The sequence below is a fragment of the Bos indicus genome, chromosome 3, assembly GCF_029378745.1.
Source record: "Bos indicus isolate NIAB-ARS_2022 breed Sahiwal x Tharparkar chromosome 3, NIAB-ARS_B.indTharparkar_mat_pri_1.0, whole genome shotgun sequence".
NCBI lineage: Eukaryota > Metazoa > Chordata > Mammalia > Artiodactyla > Bovidae > Bos > Bos indicus.
In genome coordinates this window covers 43,624,678-43,647,098 of record NC_091762.1, presented here as the reverse complement: position 1 = coordinate 43,647,098, position 22,421 = coordinate 43,624,678, and the positions used below count along the sequence as shown (strand labels likewise).

At 40.3% G+C, this 22,421-nt stretch overlaps 1 protein-coding gene across 3 annotated transcripts in view; it reads left to right on the top strand.

Annotated features, from left to right (window-relative positions):
• The window catches only part of MFSD14A (major facilitator superfamily domain containing 14A), a 53,662-nt gene that overhangs the window by 3,056 nt on the left and 28,185 nt on the right, over positions 1-22,421 (top strand). For 2 of the 3 annotated variants that reach the window (XM_019956986.2, XM_070786043.1), the window contains exon 2: positions 16,921-17,016. The exons of the other annotated variant lie outside the window; for it this stretch is intronic. In XM_019956986.2, coding sequence (XP_019812545.1) covers positions 16,921-17,016 — 96 coding nt within the window. The remainder of the gene's footprint in view (positions 1-16,920; positions 17,017-22,421) is intronic. 3 annotated transcript variants of the gene reach the window in all.

Genomic DNA, 22,421 nt, shown 5'->3' with positions numbered 1-22,421 from the left:
CTTGGGTTTGTTTACCCTGAAGTTATTTGTAAAATTTTCTTTGTACATCTCTCTAGGGAAATTCCATAAAGGTTTCATACTTCCTGAAAGTTTAAGAACAGTTGTTTTGTATGAAAACAACGTAAGTAACTAAAGAATAGTTTCACAGGTTAAATTAAATAAATATTTACTGGGCTTCTCTGGTGGCTCAATTGGTAAAGAATCCTCCAGCAATGCAGGAGACATGGGTTTGATCCTAGATTGGGAAGATCCCCTGGATGAGGGCTTGGCAACCCCCTCCAGTATCTACCTGGAGAATCACCATGAACAGAGGAACCTGGGGGAGCTACAGTCCATGGGGTTGCAAAGAGTCAGCTACGACTGAGCGACTTTAACTGTCGGTTATCTAGTGAATACCATTTTACTGATGAAAGTAACTGTGATGTTATTGGTGAATTTGCTTTTGGAAGCATTTACACGTAGAATTGGGCTTCCCAGGTGGTTCAGTGGGCGAGGAATCTGCCTACTATGCAGGAGATGCAGGAGACATGGGTTCGCTTCCTGGGTTGGGAAGATCCCTTGGAGGAGGGCATGGCAACCCACTCCAGTATTCTTGCTGGACTATGCCATGGACAAGAGGAGCCTGGTGGGCTCCATGAGGTCGAAAGAGTCGGACACTACTGAAGCAATTGAGCAGGCACACATAGGATTACTGGGTTTAGTTATGTTTTAATGTATGTAACATTTTGCTACATCTCTTATTCATTGCAGACCACTGAGGAGAGTTAAATTAAAACTGCATTCTGACATTTTAGAATGCTTCCAGTTTTGTTGTTAAATCATTACTATGTTTTGTTGTTAGTCACTAAGTTGTGTCAGACTCTTTGCAACCCCATGGACTGTACATCACCCCACCCCACCCCCAGGCTCCTTTGTCCGTGGGATTCCCCAGGGATGGAACCGTGTCTCCTACATTGGCAGGCGGATTCTTTACCACAGAGCCTCCAGTTTGTTTATAGGTATTCTTGGTAGAGCCTAAGAGTTATTTACGTGAGTTATTTGTATTAGCAAAGATAGAAATTTTCCTTATGATTTTTGAAGTTTGCTTGTTTTTTATTCTGATTTTTATTGTTTTGTGAATACAGAGACTACATCTCTGATAAAGTGAAAATATGTAGATTTTTTTCACAAGTGAATTGGTAAAATGACTTTAAAGATCAGATAGAAAGTAAAGCACATGTGAATTGATTTATTAGAAGTACCTGACAAAAGTAGAATTGACATTTCAAATATGCCCAGAGATGCAGAGTACCAGATTTTTATTCCTGATTTCTCTGATTTTAATCACAATAAATAGGAGTCAAAAACCATTTCAGAAGTCTGGCCCTAAGCTCTGATCCTTTGCACTCTTTACCTGCTAGGGTGACTGAAGGAGTTGCAGAATAGCTCTCTGAACCCCCAGAGAGCAGCCACTGGTTTCTAGAGTGCAGGTAAGCCAGGAAGGGGGCCATGGTGCCTTTCAAAAAGCAGTTGTTCTTTGATATCACTAGCCTTTGCCTAGAATCTTCAGGTTGTACACATGTCCATGGCAAGCTTGTGGCAGGCAGAACCATGGATGATTTACCTGTCTACCTCTGTGAGTCAACACTTGCTTTAGGGTAGTAAATGAGTAAGCAGTTTTCTCCATTTGTATTTCCAGTTTGTCTTACTATAGTTTGAAAACCTGCTTCCCATTATCATCTGTGGAAATTCACTTATAGTTGAAGTGTTGAAGTTTAGGAAAAAGAATAGTTTTTCTCCAAAATCATTCTGACAAGTATATATGATTTAAATTTTCAATTATTTAAAAGCTCAAGTTGTCTTTTAGCATTATTTTGAATTGGAAGTGTCAGTTAAAGTAACAGTTGACCATTTCAGCCAGGGTACATATATCAGGATCCCTAAAATGGGTTCATCTCTTTCAGTGCCAGATCACAGTAGCTTGTTCTTAATAATGGCTCTATTTTCTCAATAGTGTATAAATACAGTTATGAATTCTACCACAGGAAATACTTATTAGGGAGTCTTTAGCAAGAGGTGGTCAATATTTCGTCACTTAGCTATATAAATTGAGTAATCAGAGATCACACTAGGACCATTCTTGAGCTCTGTCCTAGACATTGGTGACAGTTTGAGTTTTGTGTTAATGGTTTTGTGTTTTGTTTTGTTTGTTTTTAATTTTATTTTACCTTTTTAGTGAACTTTGTAGTTATTTCAACTGTGTAACCCATTCCGTGTTCATGAGGATAAGCATTTAATGTAATGATTATTTATCTTGATTTAGCAGCCAGCCACATATTTTCCTCTTAAGAATAGAGAGTGCTGCAATGGATTGTCATGTTACTTATCTTTTCAAAATTTATCTCAAAACAGTACAATCATGGGACTTCCTCTGGTGGTCCAGTTGTTAAGATTCCGTGCCAGTACAAAGGCTGTGGATTGGATCCCTAATTGGAGAACTAAGTTCCGTGTGCCATGTGGTGTGGCCAAAAAAATAAAAAGCATATGTAGCAATAACAATCTTAAGCTTTAGATCTTTTTTAATTTTTTTAAGAGTAAAACTTGATCTCACTATATTCTTGTCGAATATTTATAAGTGTATTTCATTCTATTTAGGAGCAGTCTAACCCATACCTCTTCACTTCTCTGATAATATACAAATATTGAATAGCTCTTTAAAATTGATCATAACATGTCAGTAAGTAATTTTAAAGTCTCACTGCAAATTAAGCCAAAGTGAGTTAATTAGTATGCATGCTTGCCAAGTCACTTCAGTCATGTCCCACTCCTTGCAACCCTATAAACTGTAGCCTGCCAGGCTTCTCTGTCCATGGGATTCTCCAGGCAAGAAAACTGGAGTGGGTTGCCAGGCCTCCTTCAGGGGACCTTCCTGACCCAGGGATCCATCAAACCCACATCTTTTCTGTCTCCTGCATTGGCAGAAGGGTTCTGTACCATTAGCACCACCTGAGAAGTCCCTTAATTAGTATAATAGTGTCTTTACATGTTTACAATGATTTATACCTTGAGGAAATTAAGGATCAGTTTTCTTTTTGTGACAGATGTAGTGAAACTTACCTTGCCTGATTAAAGTCACAGAAAATAAGAAAACACACACAACATGATACCAGATACTAGCAGTAAAGTCTTATTTCCTCCGGTTATTCCAAATGTGCCAGGATCCTATGAGAGCATAGGATTACAGTTACAGTATTCTCTTTAGGAATTGTTTTTTTTAGTATTCGTCCATGAAAAGTTCCAGGTCTTAGATGTCTGTGATTAAGCATTTTTGTGTGTATGTGTACACACAAGATTTTTACATTATTTTAGTTATGTTTCGTTTTATTGTCAAGTTAGTTATGTTTTGCTCAGAGAAAATGCAGGATTTCTTTCTGAAGATTTGTTTTATCCTTATTATTGTTTGTTTTTGTTTGTTGTTGTGGCCACACTTCGAGGCATGCAGGATCTTAGTTCCCCAACCAGGGATCGAACCCATGCCCTCTGCAGTGGAAACACGGTGTTGTAACTACTGGTCCTCCAGGGAATTCCCATCTTCCTCATTCTTGATTAGTAGCTTCTCAGTATTAAATTTTAAGTTCAAAATTATTCTTCTTCATACTTTATTTTGTTTTTTGTCATTTTTTTCCAACTTTTGAGAATTTTCAAAACTACAGAAAAGTTGCAAAAATAACATAATGAATATTTATTTGGCTATCCCAGAGATTCATGATTCAACAGTTGTTCACATTTTGCCGCATTTGTTTTTCCTTTCTCTGTGCGTGTTTTTTTCTTTTTTTTCTGAACCATTTGAATTAGTGGTAGACATCATGATACTTTATCCCTAAAAGGATCACCTGAGAATAAGGATATTTTTCCAGTAGTCATGAATGGATGTGAGAGTTGGACTTAAAGAAATCTGAGTGCCGAAGAATTGATGCCTCTGAACTGTGGTGTTGGAGAAGACTCTTGAGAGTCCCATGGACTGCAAGGAGATCCAACCAGTCCATCCTAAAGGAAACCAATCCTGAGTATTCACTGGAAGGACTTATGCTGAAGCTGAAACCCCAGTACTTTGCCCACCTGATGTGAAGAACTGTCTCATTTGAAAAGAGCCTGATGATGGGGAAGATTGAAGGTGGGAGGAGAAGGGGATGACAGAGGATGAGATGGTTGGATGGCATCACTGACTCAATGGACATGAGTTGAGTAAACTCCAGGAGTTGGTGATGGACAAGGAGGCCTGGCGTGCTATAGTCCATGGGGTCACAAAGAGTCGGACACAACTGAGTGACTGAACTGAACTGAGTTGAACCACATAACTACAATATAATCACCACGTTCAGAAATTTAACATTGATAAAATACTCTTGGGTAGTATATAGTCCATAGTCACCTTTCCCCAATAGTCCTAATAACTACGTTATAGTCTTTTTTTGGATGTAGAATTATTACGTTTAGTTGCCATGTATCTTCTGTCTAGATTAGCTTTTTGTTTGGTTTTTAAGCTTAAAATATATCAATTGATTTTTTTTTTAAATAGACCATTTTGAAAAAAGAGCCTCAGTTTTGCTTATTCTTATGCTTTTCTCACATGGTAATATCCATTTAACAAGTAGGATTATAATGCCCAGTTACTAGTGGACTTAGTTCTTTCTCCTGGCCAAAAACCTGTATAAGTCCCTGATTCATTGATAGGACTGTAACATAAGTTATTACAGTCAATATTCTCCATAACAACTGCTGGATTCATAAACTCGTATTTATTGGGCAATTATAGACTTGGAATTTGAGAATTAGATGAGGATTTAGGTAGGAAATTAATAGTTTACCCCCTAATTGGTAAGAGAGGTAAAGTGACTTACTTAAGTCATCTGATAGCTTAATGACTCTCTTGATAAGGGTTATCTAATCCATGAGCATGAAATACCCTTTCCATCTTAGGCATTGGGCTATGCAGAGAGATACTAAAATGGTTAAAATTGGATCCCTACTCCTAGATGAATAACAGTTTGTGATGATAATACATGCGTCCATAACCACCGAAACTAGTGTAGCTCCAGACTTGACCTCTGCAGTTGCCTGGATTGACCGCTCCATCTCTTACTTGCTATATTGGACTCTAAAGTGGAGATAGTAATATGTAACTTGAAAGGATAGGAGGGATAAATAAGACTATGAATGTAAATCATTATAAGTCTTCAGTGATTTTTATTATTTTAATCTCATGTGTATGTACAGTAAACCCATGTGAGAGATGATACAGTATTGAACAGTGGGATATCAGAGGATGTGTGTGTGCGTGCACTCAGTCACTCAGTTGTGTCCGACTTTGTGACCCTATGGGCTGTAGCCCGCCAGGCTCCTTTGTTCATGGGATTCTCCAGGCAAGAATACTGGAGTGGGTTGCCATGCCCTCCTTCAGGGGATCTTCCTATTCCAGGGATCCAACCCACGTCTCAGGCATCTCCTGCATTGACAAGCAGATTCTTTACCTCTACGCCACTTGAAAGCCCCATCAGAGGATAGAGGATGGGGAGAAGTTGCAAATTTCATTAATGGATGTATTGCCCTTTTAACAGTGTTTAAATACAGTAACCTTATACTGAATACCTAAAGTAATAGGAAGAGGAGACTTACAGAGTAATTCATTTCTGCAGACACTTACTAAGCACTTTTGTGCTGTACATGTATTGCATGCTCTAGATTGTAGAAGAATAAAGCGTAGGGCCTGCCTCAGAGAGCTGAGCACGAGAAAGGTAAAGTTTAGGTTAGATAAAATGAAACAGATACTTTACAAAGCAAAATGCAACTGTAAAAGTTATCAAGTGTTAAAGGATAGAAGAATAAGTAGATTTTTAAAAGGCTTAGCCAAAAGCTTACGTGATGAAATGAAATATGAAAGTATGCTTTGAGAAATGGGAATTAGATTGGAGAGTGGATTCAGGGTTAAAGGGGTTTGTCCCCTGACTTCTGAGTTGAAGTTAGAGGTGACTACCATGGAACCATGTCTCATGCCTCCATAAGAAAGAAGTTACTCAGCTGAATGGACTTTTGATACAGTAATAATTATGTTTTTAGGTGGAATATCTTAGCATTTGGGGTTGGGTATGTGTTAGTTTATCCAGAATTTTTCACATTGTACCTCTTTAATTCTGTCAAGAATCCTCAAATATCTGTTGATATGATCTCATTATACTGAACCTTGTACTCTTGATGCTATAAAGATAGTCAAATATTTTCCCTCTAACCTGGCTGTTAACCCTCTTGCCCTGGTCTTTCTCCTCAGGCCATGACCTTTGTATTCGTTCCAAATTGTCCTGGAATTTTGATTATGGATTGCCATGCCATTAAACCTACCAGCCTTATGTCAAAAGTCCTACCTCGAACTTTATGTAATTCCAGACTAGCAAAATATTTTAAAAATTTGTCAATTTTATTAAGATCTTATATTACTTTTGAATTTATTTAAAACAGGATAGATAGATATGTATATAATAACAGCTCTCAAAATTACCAGTCCCTTGGGGCAAGGAACTGTCTCTCCCCCTGCCCTGCTTTAAAATATTGGATTAATCAAGAAGTTTCTCCAGTTTTTTCCATACCATCTTACACATACACCAACACACACTTTTTTCTCCCACCTCTGGGGACATATGAGTGAATGGCTTAGGAGGGCCAAGCATATACAACTACCTATCTTTTTCCATTCTAGTTTTACACAGTAGTTTTTCTCTTAGATAAATAAAACATTTTCCTCTTATTTAAAGTACAATCATGCCTATTAGAAAAGATTTAGAAAACTCAGAACAATAAATAATTTTATGTCACTTAAAATCACTACCTAATATAAACACTATTAACGTTGAGGTTTTTATTTTGTTTTTCATAGTTGAAATTATTCTACATACACAATTTTATATCCTGCTTTGATTTTTTTTTAATTTAACATTGTCATAAACATCTTTACATGTCATTATAGATTATCCATAAACAGTTTTTGGCTACATATTATTCTATGATTTATATACCATGATTTGATTATAGGGTGTATAATTAGGTTGAACATTTAGATTTATATATTTCCTCCTATAAGTGACGCTGCTATGAACATCTTTATGGTGAAACTTTTTCTGAGTGGTTATTTCCGTGATAGAATTTTATGAGCTGTTTTATAAATTGTTTATATATTTTATAGTGTCTTAAGTGCTTTTGTATTGGTTTTCATGAATGCTTTACCTAGTTAAGATATTAATCTTTTGCTGTTTCTCGCATCTTACTTTGTTTTCTTTAAATTCAGCTAATGCTGTCCACTGGAGAAGGCAATGGCACCCCACTCCAGTACTGTTGCCTGGAAAATCCCATGGATGGAGGAGCCTGGTAGGCTGCAGTCCATGGGGTCGCTAAGAGTCGGACACGACTGAAGAGGCTTAGCAGCAGCAGTAGCAGCAATGCTGTCCACAGTTTATTGTGATCCATATAGTCAAAGGCTTGGGCGTAGTCGATAAAGCAGAGATAGATGTTTTTCTAGAACTCTCTTGCTTTTCCCATGATCCAGCATATGTTGGTAATTTGATCTCTGGTTCCTCTGCCTTTTCTAAAACCAGCTTGAACATCTGGAAGTTCACGGTTCACATATTGCTGAAGCCTGGCTTGGAGAATTTTGGGTATTACTTTACTAGCGTGTGAGATGAGTGCAATTGTGTGGTAGTTTGAGCATTCTTTGGCATTACCTTTCTTTGGGATTGGAATGAACACTGACCTTTTCCAGTCCTGTGACCACTGCTGAGTTTTCCAAATTTGCTGGCATATTGAACGCAGCACTTTTACAGCATCATCTTTCAGGATTTGAAATAGCTCAACTGGAATTCCATCACCTCCACTAGCTTTGTTCATAGTGATGCTTTCTAAGGCCCACTTGACTTCACATTCCAGGATGTCTGGCTCTAGATCAGTGATCACACCATCGTGGTTATCTGGGTCGTGAAGATCTTTTTGGTACAGTTCTTCTGTGTATTCCTGCCACCTCTTCTTAATATCTTCTGCTTCTGTTAGGTCTATACCATTTCTGTCCTTTATCGAGCCCATCTTTGCATGAAATGTTCCCTTGGTATCTCTAATTTTCTTGAAGAGATCTCTAGTCTTTCCCATTCTGTTGTTTTCCTCTATTTCTTTGCATTGATCGCTGAAGAAGGCTTTCGTGTCTCTCCTTGCTATTCTTTGGAACTCTGCATTCAGATGCTTATATCTTTCCTTTTCTCCTTTGCTTTTCGCTTCTCTTCTTTTCATAGCCTTTGTAAGGCTTCCCCAGACAGCCATTTTGCTTTTTTGCATTTCTTTTCCATGAGGATGGTCTTGATCCCTGTCTCCTGTACAGTGTCACGAACCTCATACCATAGTTAATCAGGCACTCTATCTATCAGATCTAGGCCCTTAAATCTATTTCTCACTTCTACTGTATAATTGTAAGGGATTTGATTTAGGTCATACCTGAATGGTCTAGTGGTTTTCTCCACTTTGTTCAATTTAAGTCTGAATTTGGCAATAAGGAGTTCATGATCTGAGCCACAGTCAGCTCCCGGTCTTGTTTTTGTTGACTGTATAGAGCTTCTCCATCTTTGGCTGCAAAGAATATAGTCAGTCTGATTTCGGTGTTGACCATCTGGTGATGTCCGTGTGTAGAGTCTTCTCTTGTGTTGTTGGAAGAGGGTGTTTGCTATGACCAGTGCATTTTCTTGGCAAAACTCTATTAGTCTTTGCCCTGCTTCATTCCATATTCCAAGGCCAAATTTGCCTGTTACTCCAGGTATTTCTTGAATTCCTACTTTTGCATTCCAGTCCCCTATAATGAAAAGGACATCTTTTTTGGGGTTAGTTCTAAAAGGTCTTGTAGGTCTTCACAGAACCGTTCAACTTCAGCTTCTTCAGCGTTACTGGTTGGGGCATAGACTTGGATTACTGTGATATTGAATAGTTTGCCTTGGAAACGAACAGAGATCATTCTGTCGTTTTTGAGATTGCATCCAAGTACTGCATTACAGACTCTTGTTGACCATGATGGCTACTCCATTTCTTCTGAGGAATTCCTGCCCGCAGTAGTAGATACAATGGTCGTTTGAGTTAAATTCACCCATTCCAGTCCATTTGAGTTCGCTGATTCCTAGAATGTTGACATTCACTCTTGCCATCTCTTGTTTGACCACTTCCAATTTGCCTTGATTCATGGACCTGACATTCCAGGTTCCTATGCAATATTGCTCTTTATAGCATCGGACCTTGCTTCTATCACCAGTCACATCCACAGCTGGGTATTGTTTTTGCTTTGGCTCCATCCCTTCATTCTTTCTGGAGTTATTTCTCCACTGATCTCCGGTAGCATATTGGGCACCTACTGACCTGGGGAGTTCCTCTTTCAGTATCCTATCATTTTGCCTTTTCATACTGTTCATGGGGTTCTCAAGGCAAGAATACTGAAGTAGTTTGCCATTCCCTTCTCCAGTGGACCACATTCTGTCAGATCTCTCCACCATGACCCGCCGGTCTTGGGTTGCCCCACAGTCATGGCTTCCTTTCATTGAGTTAGACAAGGCTGTGGTCCTAGTGTGATTAGATTGACTAGTTTTCTCTGAGTATGGTTTCAGTGTGTCTGCCCTCTGATGACCTCTTGCAACACCTACTGTCTTACTTGGGTTTCTCTTACCTTGGGCATGGGGTATCTCTTTGTGGCTGCTCCAGCAAAGTGCAGCTGCTGCTCCTTACCTTGGACGAGGGGTATCTCCTCACTGCCGCCCTTCCTGACCTTCAACGTGGGATAGCTCCTCTAGGCCCTCCTGCGCCTGCGCAGCCACTGCTCCTTAGACATGGGGTTGGTCCTCTAGGCTGCTGCCCCGGCCTCGGGCGTGGGGTAGCTCCTCCCGGCCGCCGCCCCTGGCCTCAGACGCGGGGTAGCTCTTCTTGGTGGTTCCTGTGCGGTCGCAGCCTGGCAGTCTCGCCGCTGCCCCTGACCTCTGATGTGTGGTAACTCCTCTTGGCCGCCGCCCTTCGGGCATGGGGTCCTCGCGGCTTCTGCCCCTGATCTAGGACATGGGGTAGCTCCTCTCTGCTCTATTTAGTGCACCGGTCGCAGCTGCCCGCGCTTCTGTGGATCACAATAAATTGTGGAAAATTCTGAAAGAGATGGGAATACCAGACCACCTGACCTGCCTCTTGAGAAATCTGTATGCAGGTCAGGAAGCAACAGTTAGAACTGGACATGGAACAACAGACTGGTTCCAAATAGGAAAAGGAGTACGTCAAGGCTGTATATTGTCACCCTGCTTATTTAACTTCTATGCATAGTACATCATGAGAAACTCTGGGCTGGAAGAAGCACAAGCTGGAATCAAGATTGCTGGGAGAAATATCAGTAACCTCAGATATGCAGATGACACCACCTTTATGGCAGAAAGTGAAGAGGACCCAAAAAGCCTCTTGATGAAAGTCAAAGCGGAGAGTGAAAAAGTTGTCTTAAAGCTCAACATTGAGAAAACGAAGATCATGGCATCTGGTCCCATCACTTCATGGGAAATAGATGGGGAAACAGTGGAAACAGTGTCAGACTTTATTTTTGTGGGCTCCAAAATCACTGCAGATGGTGACTGCAGCCATGAAATTAAAAGACGCTTACTCCTTGGAAGGAAAGTTATGACCAACCTAGATAGCATATTCAAAAGCAGAGACAGTACTTTGCCAACAAAGGTCCGTCTAGTCAAGGCTATGGTTTTTCCTGTGGTCATGTATGGATGTGACAGTTGGACTGTGAAGAAGGCTGAGCACCGAAGAATTGATGCTTTTGAACTGTGGTGTTGGAGAAGACTCTTGAGAGTCCCTTGGACTGCAAGGAGATCCAACCAGTCCATTCTGAAGGAGATCACCCCTGGGATTTTTTGGAAGGAATGATGCTGAAGCTGAAACTCCAGTACTTTGGCCACCTCATGTGAAGAGTTGACTCATTGGAGAAGACTCTGATGCTGGGAGGGATTGGGGGCAGGAGGAGAAGGGGATGACAGAGGATGAGATGGCTGGATGGCATCACTGACTCGATGGACGTGAGTCTGAGTGAACTCTGGGAGTTGGTGATGGACAGGGAGGCCCTGTGTGCTGCGATTCATGGGGTCGCAAAGAGTCGGACATGACTGAGCGACTGTACTGAACTGAACTGAATTCTGTCCATGTTTTTTCTGAAATCAATATGCCTAAAACGAATTAATGTTTTATTCTTTCCCCTCTCCTCACTGTCCAGCTGACCAGGCAGAAACTGAAATCTTTCATCTTCGATCTTCTCTACCCTCTTCTGCTACATCTAGTCATCCCCAAACTGAGTCCTTATACTTTCTCAAATATTTTTTGTATCTATACAGTTCACTCCATCCCCACTACCTCTGTCTTATTTGTCTGATAAGTTTTCCCAGCACTGTCCTTGAGTGATTAAGTATGCTTCACTTGAAGCAGCCACTTTTAACACACTTATTTTCTTCTAGGCTTTTGGGTCCATGTGTATATTTATACACATTGTCATGTAATTATCATCTTACTTTTTATTATCATTTCCCAGTTTTCTAAGAAACTCAGGTGTTCTTGAGATACGTCTTTTATATGACAGAAGGATTTCATGGTCACATTTGGAAAACAGTGCATACTGTAGCTTTCTGGAGATTCATAATATGCATTAGTGTGTTAAAGGCCCTCAGAAGTTCTATGTATTCTAATAGGTATTGAATATATGTGATGAACAAAACTAGTTTGGAGCTTATGAAATCCTACGGAGTTTTTTCCTAACCTTGTCTTACTATCCTTGCTGTGTTTGGTACTGGGCATTATTCTTTCCTCTCTAAAACTGCTCCTTTGTCACCTGTGACACTGAATTCTCTTGATTCTCCTGATAGTTCTTTCATGGCTCCTTCTTTATTTTAATGAGTTCCTTTTCCTCTGCACTATACAGTAGACCCATGAATGTGGGTTTGAACTGTGTGGGTTCACTTATATATGGACTTTTTTTAATAAATACATACTACATGGTCTGCAGTTGGTTGAATCTGCAGATGGGAGAGCCTGGATACAGAGGGCTGGCTGTAAATTTATACTTGGGTTTCTGACTGTATGAGGCCTAATGCCCCTAACCACTGTACTTGGTGATTCTTGACTAAGCTAGTCCACCTGTCATTTCACACTTTGTCTCACCTACTCTGGTGGTTTCAAACGTCATATTTGCTAATGACTAATTGTTTTAATCAGCCCTCAAAGGACAATAGAAATGTTTTAAGTACAAGGGCTATCTCTTATATAGAATCTGAAGTAATTTTGAGCCTTCTGGGGAAGACAAGCTAGGAAGCTACCAGCCTCCACTAGTAGACAACCAAGCTAAAAACAAGTCGTCTTGACTCTCCCTCTCACATTTGTCAGATTCTCTCAGTTTCAAATCCTGAATTCTCATATCCATTTCCTCCCCTCCAGCATCCATGCCTCACCCCTATTTCATGCCTTCATCATCTCTTGTGTGAACTGACTCAAATAGCTTGCTTCTGCATGCAGTTTGCTGTTCAGTTACATCCTTTAGAAAAAAAATCACCATGTTGTATTGAAAAATGCCAGTCTCATCACACAATTCTCTTGCTTAAATACCCTTAAGTGGTTTTCCTGTATCTCTAGAGTGAAGACAAGAACCTCCTTAACAAAGGATAGAGCGGTCTCTTCTGTCTTCCCTTTACCTTTAACTGCCATGGCTGTTGTTTACTTCATCTGCATTTTTTCCTCTAATGTAATTGTCCACACTACTTCATTGTCTTGCAATAACCTTTTCTTGGTTCCTAACTTGTATGAATTAACATCGCTTTTATTGCAGTTTTGTATAAGCAGATGATTATAATGAGACTTCTTCCTCTCTAGACTGAACTCCTTGAGATCAAGGAGTATGTTTTACTTCTAGCATCTCTGGTACTCTGTGTTTGTTGAATGAGTCTTGTACAAACTCATTCCTCGTCATGGTCCTTCAACACTTATGTCTCCCAACTCCCACCCCACCTCTGTTGAATCTAATTCCTCAGCTGCAGGTTCTACTAAGGGAGTTTCCAGGTACCTAAATTCTGCAGGTTGGGAGAGACGTCTACTTTTTTCAAATGATGTAGCACCATTTGAGTACAGAGTACAGAGAAATCCAAACCAGAGTACAGAGTACAGTGTACAGAGAAAGCCAAACAGTGTTAATATTTTGCACATAAGACTGAATATGTTGAATATGTTGCAGGAAGAGGGACCCCTTCTAGGGTCCAAGAGTGTATGTTCTTGTCTAACACTGGAAATGAATTCTCTGAGGAGACACACGTGGTGACAAAGTAAGAGATTTTATTGGGAAGGGGTGCCTAGGCAGAGACCAGCAGGGTCCGAGAACCCAAGAAAATTGCTTTGCCACCTGGCTTTCGGTCTTGGGTTGTTATGGTGATGGGGTTTGTTTTCGGGTCATCTCTGGCCAGCCATTCTGACTCAGGGTCCTTCCTGGTGGTCATGCATCGCTCAGCCAAGGTGGATTCTAGTGAGAAGGACTCTCAGGTTGGTAGGAATCAGGGGCTGGTGTCTCCGTTCTTCTTTTGACTTCTTGCAAATTCTTTTGATTGGTGATAACTTGTTAGTTTGCATTCCTTACCAGGACCTCTTTGTTAAGACAACTCATGCAAGTGACTGCTATCTTGCCTGGCCAGGGTGGCTGGTGTCAGTCAGTGTTTCCTCTAACAAATATATTTTTAAAACTTACATATGATATTGTTATATGTATTGATTAAACTTGTTTTTCTGTTACACAAACTTGTCAGTGGAGACCGAGTTAATGTTACAGGTCATTTGCATTTCTATCAATTTAATATTGTCTTTAGAAATACAAAATCCAACAATTGAAGTAATTTTTTTAATATAATTTTATGTACTTATTTTTGGCTGTGCTGAGTCTTAGTTGCTGTGCAGGCTTTTCTCTAGTTGCTGCACGAGGGGGCTACTCTCTCTAGTTGCAGTTGACAGGTTCTCATTGCAGTAGCTTTTCTTGTTGTGGAGCATGGGCTTTAGGGCATGCAGGCTTCAGCAGTTGTTGCTCCTGGGCTCCAGAGAACACACTCAGTATTTGAGATACATGGGCTTAGCTGCTTCACAGCATGTGGGATCTTCACAGATCAGGGATCAAACTGTTTTCTTCTGCATTGACAGGCAGATTCTTTACCACTGAGCCCCTAGGGAAGCCCTGAAGTAATCCTTAAGATACCTCTAAGCTGCAGTGTAAAATACTGCTAGCAGAAGCAAAAGGCAAAGGAGAAAAGGAAAGATACACTCATCTGAATGCAGAACTCCAAAGAATAACGAGAGAGAAGAAAGCCTTCATCAGTGATCAGTGCAAAGAAATAGAGGAAAACAATAGAATGGGAAAGACTAGAGATTTCTTCAAGAAAATTAGAGATATCAAGGGAATGTTTCATGCAAAGATGGACACAATAAAGGACAGAAACTGTATGGACATAACAGAAGCAGAAGATAATAAGAAGAGGTGGCAAGAATACACAGAAAAACTATATAAAAAAGATCTTAATGACCCAGATAACCATGATGGTGTGATCACTCACCTAGAGCCAGACATCCTGGAGTGCGAAGTCAAGTGGGCCTTAGGAAGCATCACTAGGAAGAAAGTTAGTGGGGGTGCTGGAATTCCAACTGATTTATTTCAAATCCTATAAGATGATGCTGTGAAAGTGCTGCGTTCAATATGCCAGCAAATTTGGAAAACTCAGCAGTGGCCACAGGACTGGAAAAGGTCAGTTTTCATTCCAATCCTAAAGAAAGGCAATGCCAAAGAACGTTCAAACTACTGCACAATTGCACTCATCTCACACACTAGCAAAATAATGCTCAAAATTCTCCAATCCAGGCTTCAACAGTATGTGAACTGAGGACTTCAGATGTTCAAACTGGATTTAGAAAAGACAGAGAAACCAGAGATCAAATTGCCAACATCCATTGGATCATTGAAAAAGCAAGAGAGTTCCAGGAAAACATCTACTTCTGCTTTATTGACTACGCCAAAGCCTTTGACTATGTGGATCACAACAAACTGTGGAAAATTCTGAAAGAGATGGGAGTACCAGACCACCTTACAAGCCTCCTGAGAAATCTCTATGCAGGTCAGGAAGCAACAGTTAGAACTGGACATGGAACAGCGGACTGGTTCCAAATTGGGAAAGGAGTACATCAAGGCTGTATACTGTCAACCTACTTGTTTAACTTATATGCAGAGTGCATCATGCGAAATGCTGAACTGGATAAAGCAAAAGCTGGAATCAAGATTGCCGGGAGAAAAAACAATAACCTCAGATACGCAGATGACACCACCCTTATGGCAGAAAGTGAAGAGGAACGAAAGAGCCTCTTGATGAAAGTGAAGGAAGAGAATGAAAAAGCTGTACTGAAACTCAACATTCAAAAAGCTAAGATCATGGCATCTGGTCCCATCACTTCATGGCAAATAGATACGGAAAGAATGGAAACAGTGACAGACTTATTTTCTTGGGCTCCAAAATCACTGCAGATGATGACTGCAGCCATGAACTTAAAGACACTTGCTCCTTGGAAGAAAAGCTATGACCATCTAGATAGCGTATTAAAAAGCGGAGACATTACTTTGCCAACAAAGGTCCATGTAGTCAGAGCTCTGATTTATCCAGTAGTCATGTATGGATGTGAGAGTCGGATCATTAAGAAAGCTGAGCACTGAAGAATTGATGCTTTTGAACTATGGTGTTGGAGAAGAGTCCCTTGGACTGCCAGGAGATGCAACCACTCCATCCTAAAGGGAATCAGTCCTGAATATTCATTGGAAGGACTGATGCTAAAGCTGAAGCTCCAATACTTTAGGCATCTGATGCAAAGAACTGACCCATTGGAAAAGACCGTGATGCTGGGAAAGATTGAAGGCAGGAAAAGAAGGGGAGACAGAGGATGAGATGGTTGGGTGGCATCACAAACTCGATGGACATGAGTTTGAGCAAGCTCCAGGAGTTTGTGATGCACAGGGAAGCCTGGTGTGCTGCAGTCCATGGAGTCGAAGAGTTGGACATGACTGAGCAACTGAACTGAACTGAAGTGTAAAGCTGATTTTGTATTGTCTTTCTTGTGTGTATCAAACCCAAGATCTCTCACATACTGCTCAGAACTTTTCTGCTTTTGAATCATGTTGGTATCTGTTATGATTCTTGCAACATAATTCATTTATGTTTTGGAATCAGTGCAGTAGTCTCATAACTTTCCTTAGTTTTGCCCCCTTTTAATCTATCTGTTACACCTTGCCAGGATGATATTTTCTGAAAACTTTGATCTGATCATGAGCCTTACTTAACATCTTTTAGTGGCTCCCCATTGCCTTCAGAATTGAGCAGACTCCTTAGCCTGGAAGTTAGCCCTGTGTGCCTCTAGCTGGTCTCTCAGTACTCTGAGTACACAGCCCATGCTCTGGGTGTACTGAACAGTAGAGTCCTGTGATTCCCGCTCTCAGGCATTACCACCATTGCACAAAAAGCTTCCTTGACTGCTGCTCTCCTCCTGCCCACTCCTACTCCTCACCTACTTCCTTTCCATCCTTTCAGCCTTCCTCCTGGAATGTTCTGACATTCCCATCCCCACCCTGGACTTCTGTTCCCATTGCACATGGTGTTTAAATAATGTATTTATTTGTTTCTTTGTCTGCCTCCATCATCTTGAGGACAGGGATAGTGAACGTCCCGATGTTTGGCAGAGTACCTATTGCATGTATGTTCTCCATGGATATTTGTCGACTGTTTGTCTACTGTTGGTAATTCTGGAGTACACTGTTAACTTTTCAAACTCTTGTTTTTGTAGCCTCAAGGAATAGGTTCTCCTAGTGTTTATCATGCAGTTATCGTCATCTTTTTGGAGTTTTTCGCTTGGGGATTATTGACAGCACCCACCTTGGTGGTAAGTAATCCTTTAACTTATTTTTCACTGACTTTAAAATCTTTTTTCTTCAATTTGGTGGGTGGGGAATGGCTTTTTTACCTTTCCGAGGTTAATTCTCCCCCCAGTGTCGTCAGCCCTTTAGTGTACTGTATTTTACTGCTTTAGTTGTCTTTTCCAGCTTTCACTTCTCCCTTTTTCATAGGGCTTAGGTGGGTGTGATTCGTCTGATGAATACTGGACAAATTTAAGCAGGGGCTCAGTCCCCACTCTGTGTAGAGTGGAAATGATTCTTATACAGGCTTAGGAAAAATGATGTTTAGCCCTGAATCACTCAGCATTATCATTTTGAGATTCATATCTCTAGTTACATTTTCAAAATATAAGTTTCTTTTAGTTTAGGCCAAGTATCTAGAGGTGGCCATCTAGGAAGGTCATTCTTTCTATATCCCTAAGCTGATTTTGCTCAAATATTCCCAGGTTTAGAATCGTAGAAAAAACTTCTCTGTAAGATTGAACATCTTAGGTAATAGCTAGTTTTCTCCTATCAGTATAGAGGAGAGGAATGGAATGAAGGAAGAAGTAGTTACAGTAGAACTCTGTAACATCTTGAAAAGTGTAATCACAGCTTGCCAAATCCCAGAAGAACAGATTTTTAAGATAACTTTAAAGAGATACTTTCTTATATTTTCAAGAACTTGTGTGTAGATAACCAAAAAAGACGTTTATAAAAAGTTTATTATAAATAAATTGAATGATCATATAAGGATAGTTTAAACTAGTCTAAGAAAATTTATGTTCCATATTTCTTGACATGTTTATTTTATGGTTATATAATCATTACTGTATCTACATAAAACACTGATGTCTAACAGTTACTTTGAATATACAAGGCATATTTATAAATACTGCTAAAACAAGTTTCAAAAGAAAATGAAATCTCAAATAAATATAATTCCTTTTGTAATAAACCATGCTTTGCAAGTTATGGCAGTTCCCTGAATGAATGACAGTTCCCTGACATATAATTTTAGGAATTCTGATTTGATTATGTTTTGAAATCCTTTCTTTTTTAAAAATGAAACAACTCATTTACCTGTAATGGGCGATCAGTTTTACATAAATGAATTTTCAAACTCATTGATATGTGACATTTAAATGTCTGACTTTTTTTTAATTTAATAATTTCTGATGGGAATTTTTCAAATAATTTACACATTTCCTGCTGTCATAATCCATGAGCACTGATTTGAAGCTTAATCATATGATGCAGGTTCATTATGACATTTGTATGTACATTATACTGTAATAACCTGATGTCAAGTGCTACTGGGGTGCTATAATAACTGTTCTCTCACAGTGTTTAAATGTTTGTTTATTTGGTTGCACTGGGTCTTTGTTCCTATGTGTGGGCTTTCTCTGTTTGTGGCGAGCAGGGGCTACTCTTGGTTGTGGTGCCTGGGCTTCCCATTTTGGTGGCTTCTCTTGCTGCGGAGTGCAGGCTCTAGATACACAGACTTAAGTAGTTGTGGTTCGAGGGCTCTAGAGCAAGGGATTGTAGTTATGGCACACAGGCTTGGTTGCTCCACAGACTGTGGAATCTTCCCAGGCTACAGATCGAACCCATATCCCCTGCACTGGCAATTAGATTCTCATCCACTGTACTATATTAGCTTTCTAATATTACAGTGTGCTTATTTATAATCTACCAATTTAGCACATCAGTCTCTCTGGCTGGTGTTTAGTTTAAAGGACTTGAGCTTTGTAATAGCAAGCAGTTTGTATATATTTATATTATGATGAGTCCAGGCACAGTCTTAAGCACTATAAATACATTTTTATTATTAATCCTTAAAGGATTTCTTTGCAGCTGAAGATGGCGAAGCTCTACACAGTCAGCAAAAACAAGACCAGGAGCTGCCTGTAGCTCAGATCATGAACCTTCTTATTGCAAAATTCAGACTTAGATTGAAGAAAATAGGGAAAACCACTAGACCATTCAGGTATGACCTAAATCAAATCCCTTACAATTATACCATGTAAGTGAGAAACAGATTCAATGGATTAGATCTGATAGGCAGACTGCCTGAAGAGCTATGGATGGAGGTTTCTGAAATTGTACAAGAGGCAGTGATCAAGACCATCCCCAAGAAAAAGAAATGCAAAAAGGCAAAATGGTTGTCTAAGGAGGCCTTACAAATAGCTGTCAAAAGAAGAGAAGCGAAAGGCAAAGGTGAAAAGGAAGGATATAACCATCTGAGTGCTGAGTTCCAAAGAATAGCAAGGAAAGATAAAGCCTTCATCAGTGACCAATGCAAAGAAATAGAGGAAAACAATAGAATGGGAAAGACTAGAGATCTCTTCAAGAAAATTAGAGATACCAAGGGAAGAAATTTCACGCAGAGATGGGAACAATAAAGGACAGAAACAGTATGGACCTAACAGAAGCAGAAGGTATTAAGAAGAGGTGGCAAGAATTCACAGAAAAACTATACAAAAAAGATCTTAATGACCCAGATAACCATGATGGTGTGATCACTCACCTCAGTTCAGTTCAGTCTCTCAGTCATTTCCGACTTTTTGCGACCCCATGAATCGCAGCACGCCAGGCCTCCCTGTCCCTCACCAGCTCCCAGAGTTCACTCAGACTCACGTCCATCGAGTCAGTGATGCCATCCAGCCATCTCATCCTCTGTCGTCCCCTTCTCCTCTTGCCCCCAATCCCTCCCAGCATCAGAGTCTTTTCCAATGAGTCAACTCTTCACATGAGGTGGCCAAAGTACTGGAGTTTCAGCTTCAGCATCATTCCTTCCAAAGAAATCCCAGGGCTGATCTCCTTCAGAATGGACTGGTTGGATCTCCTTGCAGTCCAAGGGACTCTCAAGAGTCTTCTCCAACACCACAGTTCAAAAGCATCAATTCTTCGGTGCTCAGCCTTCTTCACAGTCCATCTCTCACATCCATACATGACCACAGGAAAAACCATAGCCTTGACTAGACGAACCTTTGTTGGCAAAGTAACGTCTCTGGTTTTGAATACGCTATCTAGGTTGGTCATAACTTTCCTTCCAAGGAGTAAGCGTCTTTTAATTTCATGGCTGCAGTCACCATCTGTAGTGATTTTGGAGCCCCCCAAAATAAAGTCTGACACTGTTTCCACTGTTTCCCCATCTATTTGCCATGAAGTGATGGAACCAGATGCCATGATCTTCGTTTTCTCAATGTTGAGCTTTAAGCCAACTTTTTCACTCTCCACTTTCACTTTCATCAAGAGGCTTTTGAGTTCCTCTTCACTTTCTGGCCTAAGGGTGGTGTCATCTGCATATCTGAGGTTATTGATATTTCTCCCGGCAATCTTGATTCCAGCTTGTGTTTCTTCCAGTCCAGCGTTTCTCATGATGTACTATGCATATAAGTTAAATGAGCAGGGTGACAATATACAGCCTTGACGTACTCCTTTTCCTATTTGGAACCAGTCTGTTGTTCCATGCCCAGTTCTAACTGTTGCTTCCTGACCTGCATACAGATTTCTCAAGAGGCAGGTCAGGTGATCTGGTATTCCTATCTCTTTCAGAATTTTCCACAGTTTCTTGTGATCCACACAGTCAAAGGCTTTGGCATAGTCAATAAAGCAGAAATAGATGTTTTTCTGGAACTCTCTTGCTTTTTCCATGATCCAGCTGATGTTGGCAATTTTATCTCTGGTTCCTCTGCCTTTTCTAAAACCAGCTTCAAATCAGGAAGTTCATGGTTCATGTATTACTGATGCCTGGCTTGGAGAATTTTGAGCATTACTTTACTAGCATGTGAGATGTGTACAATTGTGTGGTAGTTTGAGCATTCTTTGGCATTGCCTTTCTTTGGGATTGGAATGAAAACTGACCTTTTCCAGCACTGTTGAGTTTTCCAAATTTGCTGGCATATTGAGTTTAGCACTTTCACAGCATCATCTTTCAGGATTTGAAATAGCTCAACTGGAATTCCATCACCTCCACTAGCTTTGTTTGTAGTGATGCTTTCTAAGGCCCACTTGACTTCACATTCCAGGATGTCTGGTTCTAGGTCAGTGATCACATCATCATGATTATCTGGGTCGTGAAGATATTTTTGGTACAGTTCTTCTTTTTGGTACAGTTCTTCAGCGGTTAAAGCGTCTGCCTGGAAGGTGGGAGACCCGGGTCAATCGTTGGGTCGGGAAGATTCCCCTGGAGAAGGAAATGGCAACCCACTCCAATACTCTTGCCTGGAGAATCCCATGGATGGAGGAGTCTGGTAGGCTACAGTTCATGGGGTCGCAAAGAGTTGGACAGGACTGAGCAACTTCACTTTCACTTTCACTTTCACTCAAGGGTGGGGTTGCTGATAACATTAGGACCTGTACTCCTTTAATCTCATCCAGGGTAAGTTTCTTGATGAGTTTATCGGGTTCCTTTTGTCTGGCCTCAGGTGGTCTGTGCTATGGAGAATGCTGACATCTTCCATTTGTTGGGTTTTAAATCTATAAAATGACTTCCCTGGTGGCTCAGACAGTAAAGCATCTGCCTACAATGAAGGACACCTGGGTTCAATCCCTGGGTCAGGAAGATCTGGAGAAGAAAATGGCAACCCACTCCAGTATTCTTGCCTGGAAAATCCCATGGACGGAGGAGCCTGGTAGGCTACAGTCCATGCCATTGCAAAGAGTCAGACACACTGAGTGACTTCACTTCACTTCAAATCTATAAAAGAACTTAAAGATATTAATTTGTGTGTCTATAAAAGAGCTTAAAGATATTATTACTGATTTGGAACCAGAACCCTGCTCCAAGGCTTACTATTGTTTTCTGGTTTTTGGTCCCTTAACTCTGCATCCCTTCCCTTCCTGGATTGGCAGCTGTTTGAATTCACCCCATGGAACTCAGGAAAGGTCATGAAGACTGAGCAGAAAGGCTCCCCAGGTCCAGGAGCCTGTACACTGTCCTGCTTGGTTTCAGTAGTACAAATGAGGAAATTAAGGATTACAAGAGTTAAGCAGCTTGTTGTGTTCCAGTTCTCAGTCTTGGAGAACACTGGCAGTAAGTGTTCTACCTAAAACCCATGTTTTAGGTAGCTGAGGTTATTGGCAGCCCAACCACTAACTAAGTAGAGAGATTTAAATATTGACTAAACTATGCAAGCCATCAAAAAAGTTTTTTGTGATGATCCCATAATTTGTGTAGCTGTTTTTTAAATTCGTTTCTGGTTTATATTTTTTTCAATATCTCAACTTTTTGTCTAATTTTGATATCATTTCTTTTCTAATTAGAAAGAGATTGTCTTCTTTAAGAACAAGGAAGAAGTCCAGTTATTTAATATAAATAACTTACACGTTTTTTCATAGCTGTGGGAAAACTGTGCTTAGTATATTCTTAACTGTTTTTGTTAATTAAAACATGGAAAGTACCTTT